Genomic DNA, 16379 nt, shown 5'->3' on the forward strand with positions numbered 1-16379 from the left:
CTTCCGAGCTAGCGTCTTGATGGCCCCTTCCTACCTACCGCACTGCTCCGTGTGCGCTCTGTGAGAAAGTTTGGCCCTGACCTGGGATCAGGTCCCCGCTCGGGGTGGCTTGTACAGATGTGAAGAAGAGATTAGCCGGATTTGTGCCCTTCCGGAATCCGCGGGCAGGAGACAAATGCTAAAACAGTCGGCATGGATAAGCCCACGCTGTACGCCGGCCCGCCCGCCCGCCCGGCGTGTTTTGCGAGGGAAGCTTTTCAAGCGGAGCCTCAGAATCACTCAATTGGATCAAGTGGAGTCAAGGACGATAGCTGAGGTTGCAAAGTGAATGGAGAGGGCGGGTTGACGTTTCTATCCGGAGCCTTGACCCTGCTCGTTATTCCGATGGCCCGACTTGTTTGCTGCCATCACGTCTTCAAAGCCGGACCCTAAATTGAAACTACCTTGGAGAAGCACGTCGGTCGGTCGGTCGGCCGGCGGTGAATGAACCAACCGGCGGCCCATCACAGCCCATTTGTCACGGGTTGCCTCCCTCCCGAGAAGCCTCAATGGCACCATTGAAAGGCAAAATACGAGCGGCGGAATCATTAAGGTGAAGGTCGGCCGTGAGTTACGGGCCCGCTAAGGCGAACGGCATCTGCTCCCCGACGGCCTATTATCTATCCCCCTTTTCACCGCCACCCGGCCGGGCCCATCAAATGGAAAGAAAGTTTGTCATAATATTTTCTATGGCACAAATAAAAATATGAATTGGTAAGGCAATTGTGGATGTTCATTAGGGATTCATAAACAAAAGAGCCAATCATAAATGCTGTCAAATGAATTGATTTTGTAATATTCTACCTATGACAAAATGTCAAAAATAAAGCAGTGTTTTGTAGTCTTCCAATTTACAAATGCATGCGACGTGCTTTCCTTTTGGCCATCGCTGCACAGTACAAAGAAGCACTTCAGTGCTGAGCCGTATAATCGTTGCAAAGACTTTCTTTTCATTTCAAAGCGAAACAGCGGCCGGGCTTTGAGCCGCGATACAGCTCGGTTAAAAAAAACACCAAAATGGGAAGGTAATTGCAAGAGCGCACTTTACCGTGACCTGTCAATGACAATGGATTTCAAAAAAAATCTGTCTCAAGTAGATGAATGCACTTCTGACATGTAAGACAAAATAATGTAGGTGGCCAGCTTCATTTGTTTTTTAAATTCAGTCCCAGTATCCCATAGCAACGTGAAATCTGGTGGAGAGGTTGATCATGAGTAAACCCACAAAAAAAACAAAAAAAAGCTGAGCAAAAAAAACAAATACAGGAAGTATGCCGTTTCCCATGAAAGAGCAAATATTCATCATTCCCATCCACAACTTGACCAGATGGATCCATATGTTGCTTGTGCTTTCTGTCAGCCGTTGGTTGGCCCAGCAGGGTTCAAGTCTCAGGTGCCTCCGCCAAGCATTAAGTGGGATCTTTGTTTTATTGAAAAATGACAACACCAAGCTTCTCTCTCGCTCGCTCGCTCGCTCGCTCGCTCTCTCCTTGTTTGCCGCTCTCCTGCCGAGAGGAAACAAACGATGGAATATGACAAGGAAGCCAGGGAGCAAATGAAGACTAATACGTTTGTGTGAAGCTGAGTCGGCACAAGTTTGGATCTAGTGCTAATGGTGGCAAAACAAAAGATTGCTGCTGGAAGAGGGAATACTGCTCCCCTTCTTCTTTAATGGCATTTTTGTTCCTTTTTTAGCCCGCTTAGTTCTTGCCTCTGCCAAGGTAGTTGGTCCCCAAAAATCGGAAACACTTTGGAATTTGACACTTGTATCCAAATGATTTGGATTTTTTGAAGAAAAGTGTCTTGATGCGGGCTGGATGGCTGGCTGGATGGATGGATGGATGGATGGATGGATGGATGGATGGATGGCTGGCTGGCTGGCTGGCTGGCTGGCTGGTTGGCTGGCTGGCTGGCTGGCCGGCTGGCCGGCCGGCCGGCCGGCTGGCTGGCTGGCTGCTGGCAGTCCCCTTGGGAGGGAGGCAAAGCAGTGGCGCGAGGAGCTCTGTGAGAATTTGCCACCAAAAAAAAAATGGTTTCGGAATGTGCGCAGAAGCCATTTTTGACAGACAAGTTTGCGCGACGGGCGTCTCGTCCCGTCGACCCCGAGGGCGTCGGTCCTCCCGAGGGGAGAGCGCCCGGCCCGCCAGTCAGTCTGCTTTGAAGCTTCTCAAAATGGAGCTGCCTTTTGTTTTCTGTTTCGTCATAATTGACATTTTCTAATTGTATTTTTTACTTCTGTGTTGAAGTCTGATGTGGCTGAAACCATGTGCATACAGAGTACACGGCTCTCTCATTGGTGAGTGAGTAAAAAGGCACATTGAGATGCTGAGCCACGCCAGCACTTCATTTACCGGCCGGCCGGCCGACTGGCCGGCCTCCTTTTTGTGCGGCCAAATGTATATTCCGTACGCGGCTGCTGTGGCACATTTGCATTTAAAGATTTTCGCCTGTAGTAAAGAGGACGAGTGTGAGCCCCGCGACGCGGAATATCCAAGAAGTGCATTAGAATGCCGCACGCAGACGGCGGTGGTGAGCAATGATAATATATTGCATTTGGATGGTACCAAAAAGCCCATCAGCACTTTCTGCGCCGTTGCCATTGTGTGTCCGACATGAGCTGCAAGTAGATTGACTGACGTCGCTGAGATTGTTCTCGAAATTGCCAGTGAGGTTTTGGTGTTGCTAAGCGCATGCACATTTGTAGTCTAGAAGTGTATTTATTTGAAGGTTTAGAAAAAGAAAAAAAAGCCTTCTTATGCGGTGGAGCCAATTTTATGACCTGTGGGATGAGATATGTATAGCGGATTAATTGGCTCTCCAATATGCTTTGCTGCCCTCCAGTATTCATTTAATTCCCGGAATTAAAATTTGCAAAGGTGAGGAAAAAGTCTCTCCGAGTTGCTTTCATGCCATAAGTTAGCAAAGCGGGAGCGTCCAGATGCCGGTCGCGCCGTGATGATATTTCAAAACGAAGAGCTACCTGATGAAAAAGGTAAATATCGTCATGGGAACGATGCAACGGCGTCATCTTGTTATTCGGCAGGCTGCTGGAGCTAACAATGAGTCAGCGTTGTTGTCCCTTCTGTCGCATCTTCCCAGAAAAACACTGGCCGCCCTCCCTCAACTTCAAGGTTTTCCTCTTTGTACGGTTCCAAGAATGAATGGGAACACGCTTATTAAGTACTGCGGCGCCGTGAGTGAGGCCGTTGAACAGGCCAAAAGCAAGCTGCCTGCCCCAAAGGCACTCCAGATAAAGAAACAAAAGGGAGGCCGGCCGGGTGGGCGGCGCTACCACTGCCGCAATGGTGAAAAAGTAACCTTCAAGTGGGAACTAGCACTGGCCAAGAGTGGATAAGAAGTGGAAGACGGGAAGGGAAGGGAAGGGAAGGGAAGGGAAGGGAAGGGAAGGGAAGGGAAGGGAAGGGAAGGGAAGGGAAGGGAAGGGAAGGAGGCGTTGATGAAAGCTCACTGCCATTCACACTACGCAAGTCAAGCAAATGAAGCACATTTGTGACAAAGGTTTTCAACACTTTAATGTGAATGTTTTCTGAAAAAAAAAAAAGAAAAAAGCACAGTAAATGCCATATCATCTGCACATTATACTTGATCATCCACGTGACAAACAAAACCAAAAAGCCCACATTTAAATACCACTTTATTCATATCGGAGTCTTTATATTTATAGATATATCTCTTTTTTTTTTTTCTTTCATATAGTATGAGCGTTTACAGATTTTCTTTCTGTTGCTGTCCATTTGCTGAAGTGTGGCAGTCTCTAAGGCCAAGCGTGGAGGTCCAGAGCCTGCCTGCCTATTGCTGCTAATCCCAACAGTTGGCTACTGGGCCTGACTAAAGATGGATGGGGCTACCACCCGCCATTCCTCTAGTGTGTGTGTGTGCGTGCGTGCGTGCGTGCGTGCGTGCGTGCGTGCGTGGGACGGGATGCCAGCTTTTTCTTCCAGGCCACAATCCAGTCTTACTTTGAACGCGGGACAGGTTGGGTGCACTTTCATGACGGAATAGATAGGCTGGAAAGGATGAGCTCTTGGCGCTAAACTCACCGGGGGAGATTAGCTGGCTCGGATGCGGTCGGACAGTGGCGGGGTTCGCTGACGGGAGGCACCGGGAGGTCACGGGGCTGAGGAAAACATTCATTCAAGCTCTATTTTCCATCACATTCTTCATGAATTAATTAGAGTTGATTCCAGTCCAAAGAGCCTTTTTAACCGCTGAGCTTTACAAATGCTTTACACTATCTTATGTTGCAAAGCCAGCAATGGGGCATTTTAAGCCTCTGCAATGGACAATCTTTTTTTTCTTTTTTTTTTTTTGAAGGGAAAAAAGCTCCAGTCAGCAGATATATACCATCATTTATTAGGTTCTTCCTCGGCCAATGCGGCATACTCTGCTCGGATGTGTGTGTTTTTGTTTCTTGCTGATTCGGCTTCAGCTCCGTAAGGCAAACAAAGGTGTAATTGTCAACAAAGATGGGCTAATAAAGAGAAAGCAAGCAATAACTTTAGGCTGCCGTTTTCTGGGAATTGAATGTCATCATCGGAATTTGGTTGTGATTACTGGATGGCTCCAATTTTGATGTCCAAATGATGAGCAGATGGCAGCCAGGCTAATTCACGGCTCCGTCGTGGCCTCTGCTGTTGTTTATGACGGCCGTCAGCCGCCGGCCGGCTGGCTGGCTGGCTGGCCATTTATCTTAAAAAGCGTGCTTAACTCGCAGCTGAACTTGGACCCGCAACATAACGTCCCGCCAGCCATCCAGGAATACGTCCGAGCCCCCTCGGTGAAAGCTTAATTAGTTCGAAGGGAGATTAAATTAGACGCAATTATTCTGATAATATTTTTGTTTTCTGGCCGATAACGGCGCGAGCGAGCGTGTTTGTTAGGAACCAGCAATCTCGCTGGTAACAGTCAAAGTTATCGAGGCGTGAAATCAGAAATCCTGACGGCAACAAAATGTAATCTTTTTTTTTTTCTATTCCCCCTGCACACACACAGGGACAAAAGACTCGGGCGCGTGCTCTGTTGCTTGAATTATAAGAGCCTGCCCTTTTTTTTCCCCCCCACTAAATGGTGCCGTTTTGTTTTGGTACAGTACACATTATTAAAAAAAAAAAAGTCCCCAAATTTCTAATGTAGAAATTGTGTCGGAACGGAACTCATAAAGAGCCTTTTTGCATTCCTTATACATTCAATGGGAGGAAAGTAAATGCTCAAATGGTTCTGCTGGGCGACGGAAGGGCGGGAAGCGGTGGCCATCAGTTGAGGGTGTGCATCCCATGTCCTACTTGTGTGAGAAAGGCACAGGCTGATACAAATGGACTGTGCTCTGGCAATTTTGGGCTTAATTTGTTTGACTGGACTCGATGGAGACCGACTAGTGTTGAGGTAAGAACTTGTTGACGCTGATGTTCCCCACCCGGCTGCCACGTTCTGTGCATATGTTTATTGTTTGGCTTTTGCATATATATATATATATATATATATAGTTAGTGTACGTATATATAGATAGATCTATCTTTGAGTCCAGACAGGCTACACAGTGGCATGGAAAAAGCAAGGCGCCATCCATCCAGCCAGCCAGCCAGCCAGCCAGCCAGCCACTCCCGCGCGCCTAGCCCGACGGCAAGTAGGGCATCTCGTTGTGGTAGTTGTAGTCCGGGCAAACCTTCTGGACCAGGCGGTAGTCCGTGCTGTAAAAGGAAATGTAGATGCAGATGACTTTAAAAGGCTTTGAGCAAATCCAGGAGACGTGGCTCTGGATCTGCTCCTGGAAGCAGGTCTTGGACGGGTCGTAGTTGCACAGCGACGTGCGCTTGCTGCGGTCCACCTTCTCGTAGTCCACGCGGCAGTTGAAGATCTTGGAGTCCTTGGGGTAGACCACGCTCTGGCGCTCCAGGTCGAACTCCACCGCTTTGACGGGCGGCACCAAGCTGACCGAGATGTTGCCCTGGCCTGTGGAGTTGTGGCGGAAGTAGACGCTAAAGGTGCCGTTGCCGTGGTCCACGATCTTGCCCGTGATCAGCAGGTTGAGCCGCACCGTCTTGATGTTGGAGTAGAAGTCCCCCCAGCCGAACATCTTTTTGAACTTGCCCGTCTTGACGATGGGCCGCCGCTTGACCCGCGAGCCGGAGGCGTCCCCCTTCGCCGCCGGCTCGCTGCCCAGCATCTCCCAGAACTCCTGCTTGGAAAACTCCTGCTTGGAGAAGGCGGCCGGCGTGCGGTAGGGCAGCTCCAAGGAGGTGGCGTTGGCCGCTCGCCCTCTGCCGTGAAGCATCCAGCGGCTCAGCGGCGACACGCCGGCCTGGCCGCTCAGGAGGCCCACCGTCTTGGACGAGGAGCTCTTGGGGCCCGACGAGTCGTCCTCCTGACTCAGGGCCACCTGGTGGAGGGAGGGAGGGAGGGAGGAACGCGGTTAGCTAGCGCCTTCCCAGCCGCCCCCCGTATGTCCCACCGAAGGAACGTGGCGCCGAAACAAATGAAACCATTGAATCAATATTTAATTTACCGTTCGCGCTTCGCGTGGAGGCGTCGCTGACATTTGATCAATGCAATACTGTAGAACGTGTCGAAATGCTACCAACTTAGCAGCAATTAAATTCCTTTGTTTAGATTGTCTGCAAGAAAGGAAAAAAAAACAAAAAAGCATCTGGGGTGTGAGTTATTCCCAGAGCAGCCGCGCAGCAGCCGTGCCCCGGGGGATCCCGCAATTGATTCGGACAGAAAATCCCAAATTCACGGTCCGTTAGCCCGGCGGTCGGTCTTGGCTCGGGTCGATATAGACGCCGGCCTGGGTGGGCTATAATCCTGTTAAACAATAAAGCTGCGCTATTAAGAAACGCTCTCCAAAGGTGTTTCTCACACGTCGATGAGCCCGCTCCGCAGGCGCATTTACAAATCTTCATCCGAGGCAGCGCTGTAAAATGCTCATAAAATTGATCGGCTGGGCTTTTTTTTTTAATCTGGTATGTTGCAGTGTTGGAGCCCTCAGAGTGTCCATGACCTATCACGTCTTTGTTTGCCTGCCTGCCTGCCTGCCTGCAGGAATTCTGAGTTAGCCTGTTAGCAGCCTGGCTTCAATTTGTCTGAATGGAACTTTCATGAGACCAACAGAGGACCAAAGGTGTTACAAGTGCAAAGAAATGGGGGGCGGATGCTTGTTTAATCAACCACAACAGCAGAATCACAACGCTCTCAGTCTTTCTCTATGTTGGCTTGGCCATTTGATCCTTGAAGGGAATCGGTGGAAGGAAATGTCTTTCAAGTCTTACCTAAGTCCAGCCCATATCATTGTCCAGGCTGAAATGGACAGCGCTGAGATCGTACGCTTCATATCTTAAGATAGAAAGCGTGCGCTGCAAACACGACAGGCGTTGGCGATAAGACTCTGACGCCGATGGTCTGGCTTAATGGCCGTTTCTCGGATTGGTAGAGGCTGCCTGGGATGCCGTACCATTGCAACCTTTTATTCTGGCTTCATGTTTCGACTTGAAAGTCTTTTTTTTTTGCCACTTGAAAGTAGCGGTGTTTACTTCTGGCTTCCGTTTTGTCGGAATTCTCTCCGTATTTGAAATCGGTGCGCGTATTCTGGACTAGGGTGACTTAAAAACACACCAGTTGAAAATAATCCTGCTTCCTTCATCTTATCCGAGAGATGAGGACACATCTCCGCCCCCAACGGAGTATTGGTGGATTATGCCGCCGCCGTAATGATCTATATTAGCAGGTAGTTTGCGTGCGTGGAAAGTGGTCCTCTGGGAGCAAGGTGCGCATCGTTTCACTTAAATGATAAGCGTCGCCGCTACAAGCAGGTGGCAGGAGCGGAAACAAACGGAGAGATAGCGAGATGAGCTCCACTAAAAATCATTTGATAGATATATTAAATAAATCAACTAAATGCATTTTAATCAACATCTTAAACCACAAGCCATGCTTTGCCCAACTCTGGATTAGCGGGTAGTTTGCATTTTGTCAATCCTCACTTAGATGATAAGCGATGCAAATATAAAGTGTGTGTGTGTGTGTGTGTAAACCCGCAGAGACGTTGATGCATTATGCATGCGTCTCCGCTCCCCTTCCGTCTACTGTCCTGACAGCAGCGGCTTCCTCGGGGATGATTAACTCCGACTCGTTTTCATTCCGCCCGTCCGAGGCGGCCGGCAGGATTTGTTCCGACGCGCCGCGGACGGCGAGCCGCTATCGATTTTCTGTCTCGCCCCAAAAACTCGGGATTTCCTCTCATAACAACAGCGAGGAATTCCCGCCGTTTTGCCCTTTGGTAGGAGATGAGAGGACGACCGCTTTTTTTTTCTTCTTCTGTTATCTGGCACGGCCTGTCCTCTTATTACCTGTCAATCAAAAGAAATGATAACCACGCTGTTCTAAATCTGATAGTGCCTTGTCTTAGCAGGGTCCCAATTTATATTTGGAGTCTACCATGTGAGCAAAAAAGCATCACATGATAAAATGCAGAATCAAAGGCTGTGTTTTCCCTTTAAGTACAGTTGAATTCACCTTGTGTGCTTTTGTCTTTTTATGTTTCATTTGCATGTGTTTGAAGAGTTTCCGTCCGTCCCGGCGGAACGCTGAATCATCTCAAAAAGGTCGTCTCGCCTCGCCGCTGCGGCCTGACTCCTCCTCTATTTTTTGGATTGTTGAATATTACAACGGGCATTACTTGAATGCTTTACATCCTTCCGGAAAGACTGCACACGGCTACAAGTTTGCCGCCACTTTGCGCGCATTAAAGCGCGGGGGGGCGGGAGTATATGAGGTGTAAGATTTAACCATCAGCAGCACGCTTTCTAACTTTTACTTGTGCTACGTAAGCAAAATGGGCTAGGATGGATTGCTTCGGGAAAGAACATCTTGTTGGAATGCAAACAGTGGAGAGCAGACGGCAGCATGTCTGATTTCGAACATAAACCAAACATTATGGAAAATTATTAACATGAATTCTGGTGACATCTGTGACAAGGAGGAAATGAACCACCCCCCAAAAAAACAACCTATCATCCATCCATCAGCGTGGGTGGGTACTGCACCAATTTCAAAGTAAACACATAGCGAGCGGTCGGTGTCTTTTGGCTGCCATGTGTCACGTGCGCTTAGCTTAGCCGCGGAGGAAGCTAGGCAGGCAGGCAGGCAGGCAGGCAGGCAGGCAGGCAGGCAGGCAGGCAGGCAGGCAGGCAGGCAGCTTCGCAGGCAGCCTCGCAGGCAGGCAGGCAGGCAGGCAGGCAGGCAGGCAGGCAGGCAGGCAGGCAGGCAGGCAGGCAGGCGGCGACGGCTCCGTCCGTCCCCGGCGGTAATTGCGAGTCATTCAGCCTGAGTGATCGGCGGCCCCCCCCCCGGGCCCCTATACTCTCTGCGGGGAGCGCAATCGCCCCCAACCCTCCGGCTGGCGATTACCAGCCTGTTACCGTGACAGCGCTTTAACGCCGCTTCCCGCGGCGCGCGGGGTCACGCTCGCTCGGCATCAAATAGCACGGGCTGGAGGGAGGTTGAAGTGGGATCTGAGCCATCATTTCAGCTCAAGCAGGTGAGGGCTGACAAGCCCCGAGTGGCAACCAGTCAAACGGCCTGTGTAATCATCACATTATGTTGCCTATTAAGCATAAGTGTAATGCAATTCCAAATTACTATACAGAGTGGCAGGCAGCCACTCCAGTCCACTGTGAGCTTTGCTCTTTCTTTGCGCTTTGTTTACGCTTCTTCCGCTGTCGAAACACAAGCGTGGATGGGGCGACAGTGTTTACTGGCCCAGAGCCAAGGCTCCCTCCCGTTTATAGTCGGGATCGGCCGTTAGCGCTACGCGCTGACACGAAGGCGCGTGACCCGACGGTGAGCTAGCTGCCGAGGAAGAGACGCGGCGACGGACAGAAGAGGAGACAATGTCAACACGTCTGTTAGCGTGGCTGAAAATGAATGGAGGCCGGCCATAGGCCTTTTTTTTTATGCTTGGCGGAGGTAACAGACAACATTGGTGGTTTCAATCAAATGAGGACTCATTTTTTGCCGCAAATGTGTTGAGCTATCACGTTGAAGCTCAAATGGATTTGGCCTTTCCCCAGACTTTCATCAAATATGTGACGTATGCGATGTCCGTACGGCAAAAGGAGATCTGCTCCTCTTTTGGGTGGAGCTAACCATTTGAAAGCTGTATGTCACTTCTCGGTCCATCCATCAAAGCAGCAGATGAAGTGATGGAATCAGGCTGACAGTGCGAGCGCTAGAAAGCCGGTCCCGGGGTGTGAAATAAGCATTGGCTTGTCATCTCCGTCGCGTTCAAATCTTCATCTCTAATACGACATCAATTTTTAATTAAAGAGCGGCGCGGCTCAGATGTCTTAAGTGTCGGCCCGAGCGCTTTGTTCGCTCGCCTTTCTCCCGCGCGTCTAATAAGCTCACCGTGGGAGCTCTCCCGTGTTATAGCATTAAAAGTCTGAGAATGGCTTTTGCCCTTTCAACTAATTATTCCTCTGCATTGTGTGCAGGTAAAAAAAACCATTTGACTCCAGATGAATCATTTACTTCTTTTCTGGGCGGTTAACACTCGACACCTTTTCATTTTCAACTCTTCAGCCAGCGTGTTCGGCCTTTGTGCGGTCCCTGAAGACGCTTTTGTTTTGTATGCTCGGCTGGGCGAGCGCTTCTGAATTGGCTATCGCGTTTCTGCATGATAAGATATCGACCGGTTCGGTAGGGAGGGGACCACAGGGTCCCCTGATAGGGGGCAGCTTTAAATGACACTAGCCCTTGCTCGCTAACTTGGCAAGTATACCCTGGCAAAACGCCGCAAGCAATTCGTCAATCTCAACACTCATCTTGGCGTCTTGGTTTTGAATCCCTTTGAGCTATGCAGGCAGGCAGGCACGCACGCAGCAGGTGTTTTGTTAATAGAGCCGTCCTGCCCGCAGGCTAAAAGCGTCTGACTCGTGCACCAGCGCCTACCGGATGCTGACCAAATCGCACCAGAGTCGATGGAGCAGCAGCAGCAGAGTGCTTGAACACAAGCCCGACGACCTTTTATCCGCCGCACTCCGTGTTTGGACAGAAAGTAGAGCGCTGTCAGCTGCGCCGTTTAACGGCCAAAGAGCGAGCCGCTCGTCTTCTGAGCCGATCGGGCCTGCGCCTCAAAGCGAGCCTTTCCAATTAAAGCGGCGGAGCTTGGTTGGATGGATGCCTTTTAAGAGGTGCTCTGGGAGGGGAATTGCGGATATATGGAGCGGCGGCCGGCGGCGGCCGGCGGCCGGCGGCGACAACAATTATTTTAAAAAGCCCATTTGAGCCGTCTTCCGCGGCCCACATCGCAGCCACCGCTCTGGCTCGTAATGTATGTACAGAAAGAATGGGACGGATACATTGTCCATGCGTCGAGGGGCTCATCTCTTTCTCGCTCGCTCTCACTTCTCCAAGGACGGCTCTCTTAAGGACGCTTCCATGCGGTGTTATTACCAATTAAACATGAGCCCATTTCCATTATTTGTCCGTCCGTCCGTCCATCCATCCATCCATCCATCCATCCATCCATCCATATGGAAACACCAAGTCCTTTAGACAAAGTAGAGTGGGCCTAATATTGAGCCTTGTGGGCCCCCTAGTTTTCGACGCTAATCCTCAACGAAAGCACTCATTGCGGTCAATCACTAAACTACGCTGAAGCAGTAGTCAACTCGTACTTCCAGGCCATACAATCCAATGCTAAACAATACGTATGTAATGTTGCGGTTGCTGCCCGGTTCACAGTCGAGAGCTTCAAATATGAGCTTTCGTCACGCGCGCAATTTCTGGAAATATCATTGAATGCGGATTGGCCAACGGCAATGTGCTCCTTTATTTCGACATCTTTTTTAGTTCAGCGTCATTCGTCAAAGTCGCCATTAATTTGTTGAAAAAGACGGTTTCATTAAAAATAACTCTAGCTGCAATTTGCGATCGACTCCAACAACCATATTAAATTGCCATTTTGGTTCCGGTACAAACCGTTCTGTTTACTCCCACTGTGCTCCAAAGCAGCAGCTTTAATTAAGGATGGAAAGTAGAAGTAGTCTCTCCGTGAGCTTCCTTCACAACAAACTTGCTTATTGAAATATTTTCCACACTGAGGCGAGTTAACATGCTTGATGAAGGATGGCTCGGGCCTTTGCATTGAAAAGTGCATACGAGTCATTTAGTGGGCATTTCAAGGAACGTGTGCACCATTCAATTTCCCGTGTGTCAATGCTTTTCCAATCCAATCCAATTATTTGCAATAAAATAAAAATGAAATCCAAAAATACACACCAAATCAAATGAATGTGTACCATATGTATTCAAATAATTAACTAAATGATGCCACGCTAAATTTAGCACTGACATCAAGCACAATGTGCCATAAATATCTCGACGATGGTATCAAAGAAAATCTTGTTGTTCCTACACAATGGAATTTCTCAATAGGATCTTGGTGCAGCTGTATCGAATGAAGTGTCCGCCGAGCGTGGTGTATTTTGCAAGCGTCCCCGGAGAGTCAGCCTTTCTCTCTTGGGGGAATTGCACGCCATTACGACAGAAAAGATTGAAATTTAAATGCTCCTCTTTTTAATTACTCTTTTTTTCTTAATGGACTTAATTCATTAATTGCTCCATAATTCATCAGTGTCATGGAACTAATGAATTACCCATGATTCCCTGCTGATGTTTATTTCCTCTCGCATACAAGGAGAAAGGGCTACAAGAAATGAGTGTTAATTCCATTATCACATGAACTTGTGTGTGTGTGTGTGTGTGTGTGTGTGTGTGTGTGTGTGTGTGTGTGTGTGTGTGTGTGTGTGTGTGTGTGTGTTGTCGTCTGCCATGTTTTTTTTTTTTTTACGATTACCTGACTATTCACGCCTTCCTTCCTTCTTTTTCTTCCTAGTCCCCCCCCCCACCTCGGTTTTCCGTAATGAGGCAGCTGAGCCCGCGGGCTTCCGAGCAAGAAGAGGAGGAGGATGTTTTCAACTTCCCTCGTGTGACTAAAGAGCTGATTTCTCATTAAAGGCAAGTTTATTTATTTCTTTTTTGCTTTTCTTGTGCAAGCACACATGAAAGGCGAGTGAGTGAGCCCAATTGGAGATGTGTTGGAAAAGCACTTTTGACATCTATTTTTTAATTGTCTCACACAATTTGAAACAATCTGCATTTGGTTATTACAGCTGAAAAATTGTGCAGCTAGTTCCACATAGCAACAATAACATTGCTAGGCTTGGTTGCCATGAGTAGAGCCACAAAAAAAGTCTCTGGAGGATTCCAGCGACTTTTTTCATGCCCGCCCGAAAAGGCACAGGAAGTTTGAAAAATTGCCATCAAGCACAAAAACGGACCAACTGGGTTCATAAAGGATTTGAAAAAGCCACTTTCACTTGGCAATTTAAAATTTGGGAGACTATGCCTAGCATGAGTACACCCACAAAAAAGTCATTTTAGTCATTTCCCAAAATTTGAAGCATCGGGCCTCGCAAGCTTGGACAACATTTGAGAACTGGCTAGAAATCAAGAAAGGGAATAATTCAGGTCATGATTTATTATTCCTTTTTTTTTTTTCATTGATCACCCCAACTTGAAATTTTGTTGGCTTATCTATCATGAACGGACGTAAGCACATTTAAGTCTGAAAACACACCGAAGATCTGCTAAAGCGACGATGCTAAATTGGAAAAATCTTGGCTATTTTCCGACAGCCCCGAGATTTTGTCTGCTAGCTTCCAAAAGGACACTTCTAAACAGATGGGGCATTCTAAATTGTGAAGAATGTTGGCCATAGCGTGCGTGCGTGCGTGCGTGCGTGCGTGCGTGCGGCTGCAGTGGCGTAGCTTGATGGCTCGCCATAAAACATCCAAGTGGAATCATTAACTGCAAGCTTGGAGCTGATGAGTATCATCGGCGCCCCCTGCTGGTAGAAACGGTCCCACCCAATACTCATAGTTCCTCCTAAATTTTGATCACGGGGTCAATTGGCCTTTCTTTGTTGCTCGCTGCTTTTATTCGAATGTATGACGGTTGTGGAGGATTTGAGGCAAAGGTCACCTTGAGTGAAGAAAACATGTCGAAATAAATGTACAGCGCGCGCTTTCTTTCTATGCTGACGGCCTTCAAAGTGCAACATTCACCATTTGAAAGCAATTACACGGAGCGCAGGTGAATGAATGTTTGCCAGCGCTCTTTGAATACCAATTGGAGGGTGAAGATGATGCATTCATGCCAGAAGTGCATGAAGGAAAGTCGACTTGAACCTTATTCCTAAGCCGTGAGTGTGAACAAAAAGAGACCGTTTCTCTCCTTTTTTCAATGCATTATTCTCTGGTAGCCTTTGGACTTGTTTTTTTTCTTCTATTTTGTCCCAAATGACTTTTAAGGCAAAAAGAATCACAATGAATTGATTCGTGGACAACAACTGGTCAGTCACGTCGAGACGCCGCCGACCTTTCATGCTCGCAATCGGAGAGAAACACAAGAAGGCGTGCTGAGATTCCAACCTGGATCTTTGACCGCCACAGATGTACTTGTTCTCGACATTTTACTCAATAGGCTTGTTTATTTTGATATCTATCTATCTATGTAATGGTAGGAAGTGAAAGTACTTCCAGAAGAGTCATGCAAGCATGGGGAGAATTGAAAGTCCCCACGTGAGGCAAATAGTCCTCACCAATAGTCGGTCGGCCATGTTGGATGTGCCATCATTTCCGACCCGTTTTTCTCGACTTCTTTCAGTCTTGGCTCTCCATGCTGACTTTGATTGTTCTCCGCATTGTGTTTGTCAACTTTTGAGTCGATTTGAAGCAGCCAAGTGTCCCCCCCCCCCCCCCCCCCAGTGTGACTTTGCCTTGCTTACCAAACAAGCGGTTCCGTTGAGGAGCAGCAGAATGAAGCCGCGCATTGTTCCGCCACGCTTGAAAAGCCACAAGTCTTCCTTCCTAATTATTGAAAACCAAAAAAACTCAACTCCCGCTTGTCTACTTTTTCTCCTTCTTCTTCTTCTTCTTCACGAGCCTCCCACACGGCGGGGTCCGTCCCGGCTGGCGCGCCGTCCCGTCATGTCGTTTTTTTCGGGGCTCGCCGTTCTTTTCTTCTTTACCTGTGACTGAAGAATTCCATGGCGTTATCATCCATGGCACAACATTCCAGCCCGGCGCGCATCCCCGGGAGGAAAGGCTGATGGTGGCGATGACGATTGGTCCAGACGCAGCATCCGGCCGGCTCCGACTGAGCGCTGCTGAGCTTGAGAGAAGCCCACACTCGTTTTAACGCCTCTCTCTCTCTCTCTCTCTGGCTCTGGCTCTGGCTTTCTCGCAGCTTTTCCACCACTCTTGTCCTAAAGCCGCCTCCTTTTTCGCCTTCCTTCCCTCTCTCTCTCTCATTATGCGTGTCGCTCTCTCGGCCAGCCACTTTCTCACGTTCATTAGGAATGCAAGACGCTCGCTCCGCCTGTTGTCAAATGTGCCTGACACCTCCAATACACCAGACGACCGAGGTGTTTACACAAAACTACTGGGACACATAGGGAAAAAAAAAGAGAAAAGTCAAGTTGAAATTTGAAGTACAGGGATACCCGCAACTGTAAACATGGGCGCAAGTATTGGGACACCTACAGGATCTAATGTGGTCGGAAGTACCTGCTCATCAAATGGGCAAACTCCCAATCCCGGAGAAGCATCCAGACAAATATTAGCGAAAGCAATAGCATGTGTCGAAAATTTTGCGCCTGCAAATAGAGCAAAGGATGACTTGGGGCACTTGTAAGTGGATTTGTGACATTTGGTGACATCATGTGCCGTCAGCTTCCTTCCTGGTTCCGTTCTTGTATGAGCTCCCGGCAGGTCTGTGACGAACAAAGACAGCGAGCGGTTGATTAAGTTCCATGGCTCAATTCTGCCTTAATTAGAACCTCACGTGGTCTTTTGTTTCTTCTTGTACTGGCCAAGAGGGAGGCCGTGACACGGTCGCTCAGGGTCATATTTTCTTTTCCTTTTTTTTTGATCCTCGAGCAAATAACCTTCCGGCACCCGAGGACCAGGCGCCGCAGTTCAGGGTTAACCGAGGCCGGGTTATAGGTTAATTGGCTCAAGCTAGCAAACGCCAAGAGACGCCACCCCGGGAGCCGTCAGCGAGCGAGTCTTAGCCTTTACCTGCTCATTGTGGGAGCCGAGAAGATTCTCCAAACTATCAGTAGAAATCCTGCTGCGTTAGTATTGCGCTTATAATCTGGAGCTACTGGTGAAAGCTCGGTCGGTCTTAAATCTGATGGAAGTGGCTTGAAAATTGTCTCCCTGATAGCCAGCCATTAGGCGCGAGATGCCAATCATCTC

The 16379-nt window shown here is 48.7% G+C and overlaps 1 protein-coding gene across 1 annotated transcript; it reads right to left on the minus strand.

Moving 5' to 3' along the window:
• Nucleotides 1-5018: 5018 nt before the first annotated feature.
• On the minus strand, nucleotides 5019-15527 carry LOC119125490 (neurexophilin-1). The gene is made up of 2 exons (XM_037256074.1): nucleotides 14906-15527; nucleotides 5019-6436 (listed from the first exon to the last, which is right to left on the minus strand). The coding sequence occupies exons 1-2, from the start codon at nucleotides 14948-14950 to the stop codon at nucleotides 5669-5671; spliced, it is 813 nt and encodes a 270-aa protein (XP_037111969.1). The 5' UTR covers nucleotides 14951-15527; the 3' UTR covers nucleotides 5019-5668.
• Between the last annotated feature and the right edge of the window lie 852 nt (nucleotides 15528-16379).

The sequence above is a fragment of the Syngnathus acus genome, chromosome 8 (genome assembly GCF_901709675.1).
Source record: "Syngnathus acus chromosome 8, fSynAcu1.2, whole genome shotgun sequence".
NCBI classification, from domain to species: Eukaryota; Metazoa; Chordata; class Actinopteri; order Syngnathiformes; family Syngnathidae; genus Syngnathus; species Syngnathus acus.

What these genes read in the sequence shown, in the direction of transcription:
- LOC119125490 (XM_037256074.1), bottom strand. Translation starts at nt 14,950, where the DNA reads ATGCGCGGCTTCATTCTGCTGCTCCTCAACGGAACCGCTTGTTTG. An exon ending in TCAACGGAACCGCTTGTTTG is followed by an intron (nt 6,437 to 14,905) that starts GTAAGCAAGGCA and finishes TCCCTCCACCAG; the next exon opens with GTGGCCCTGAGTCAGGAGGA.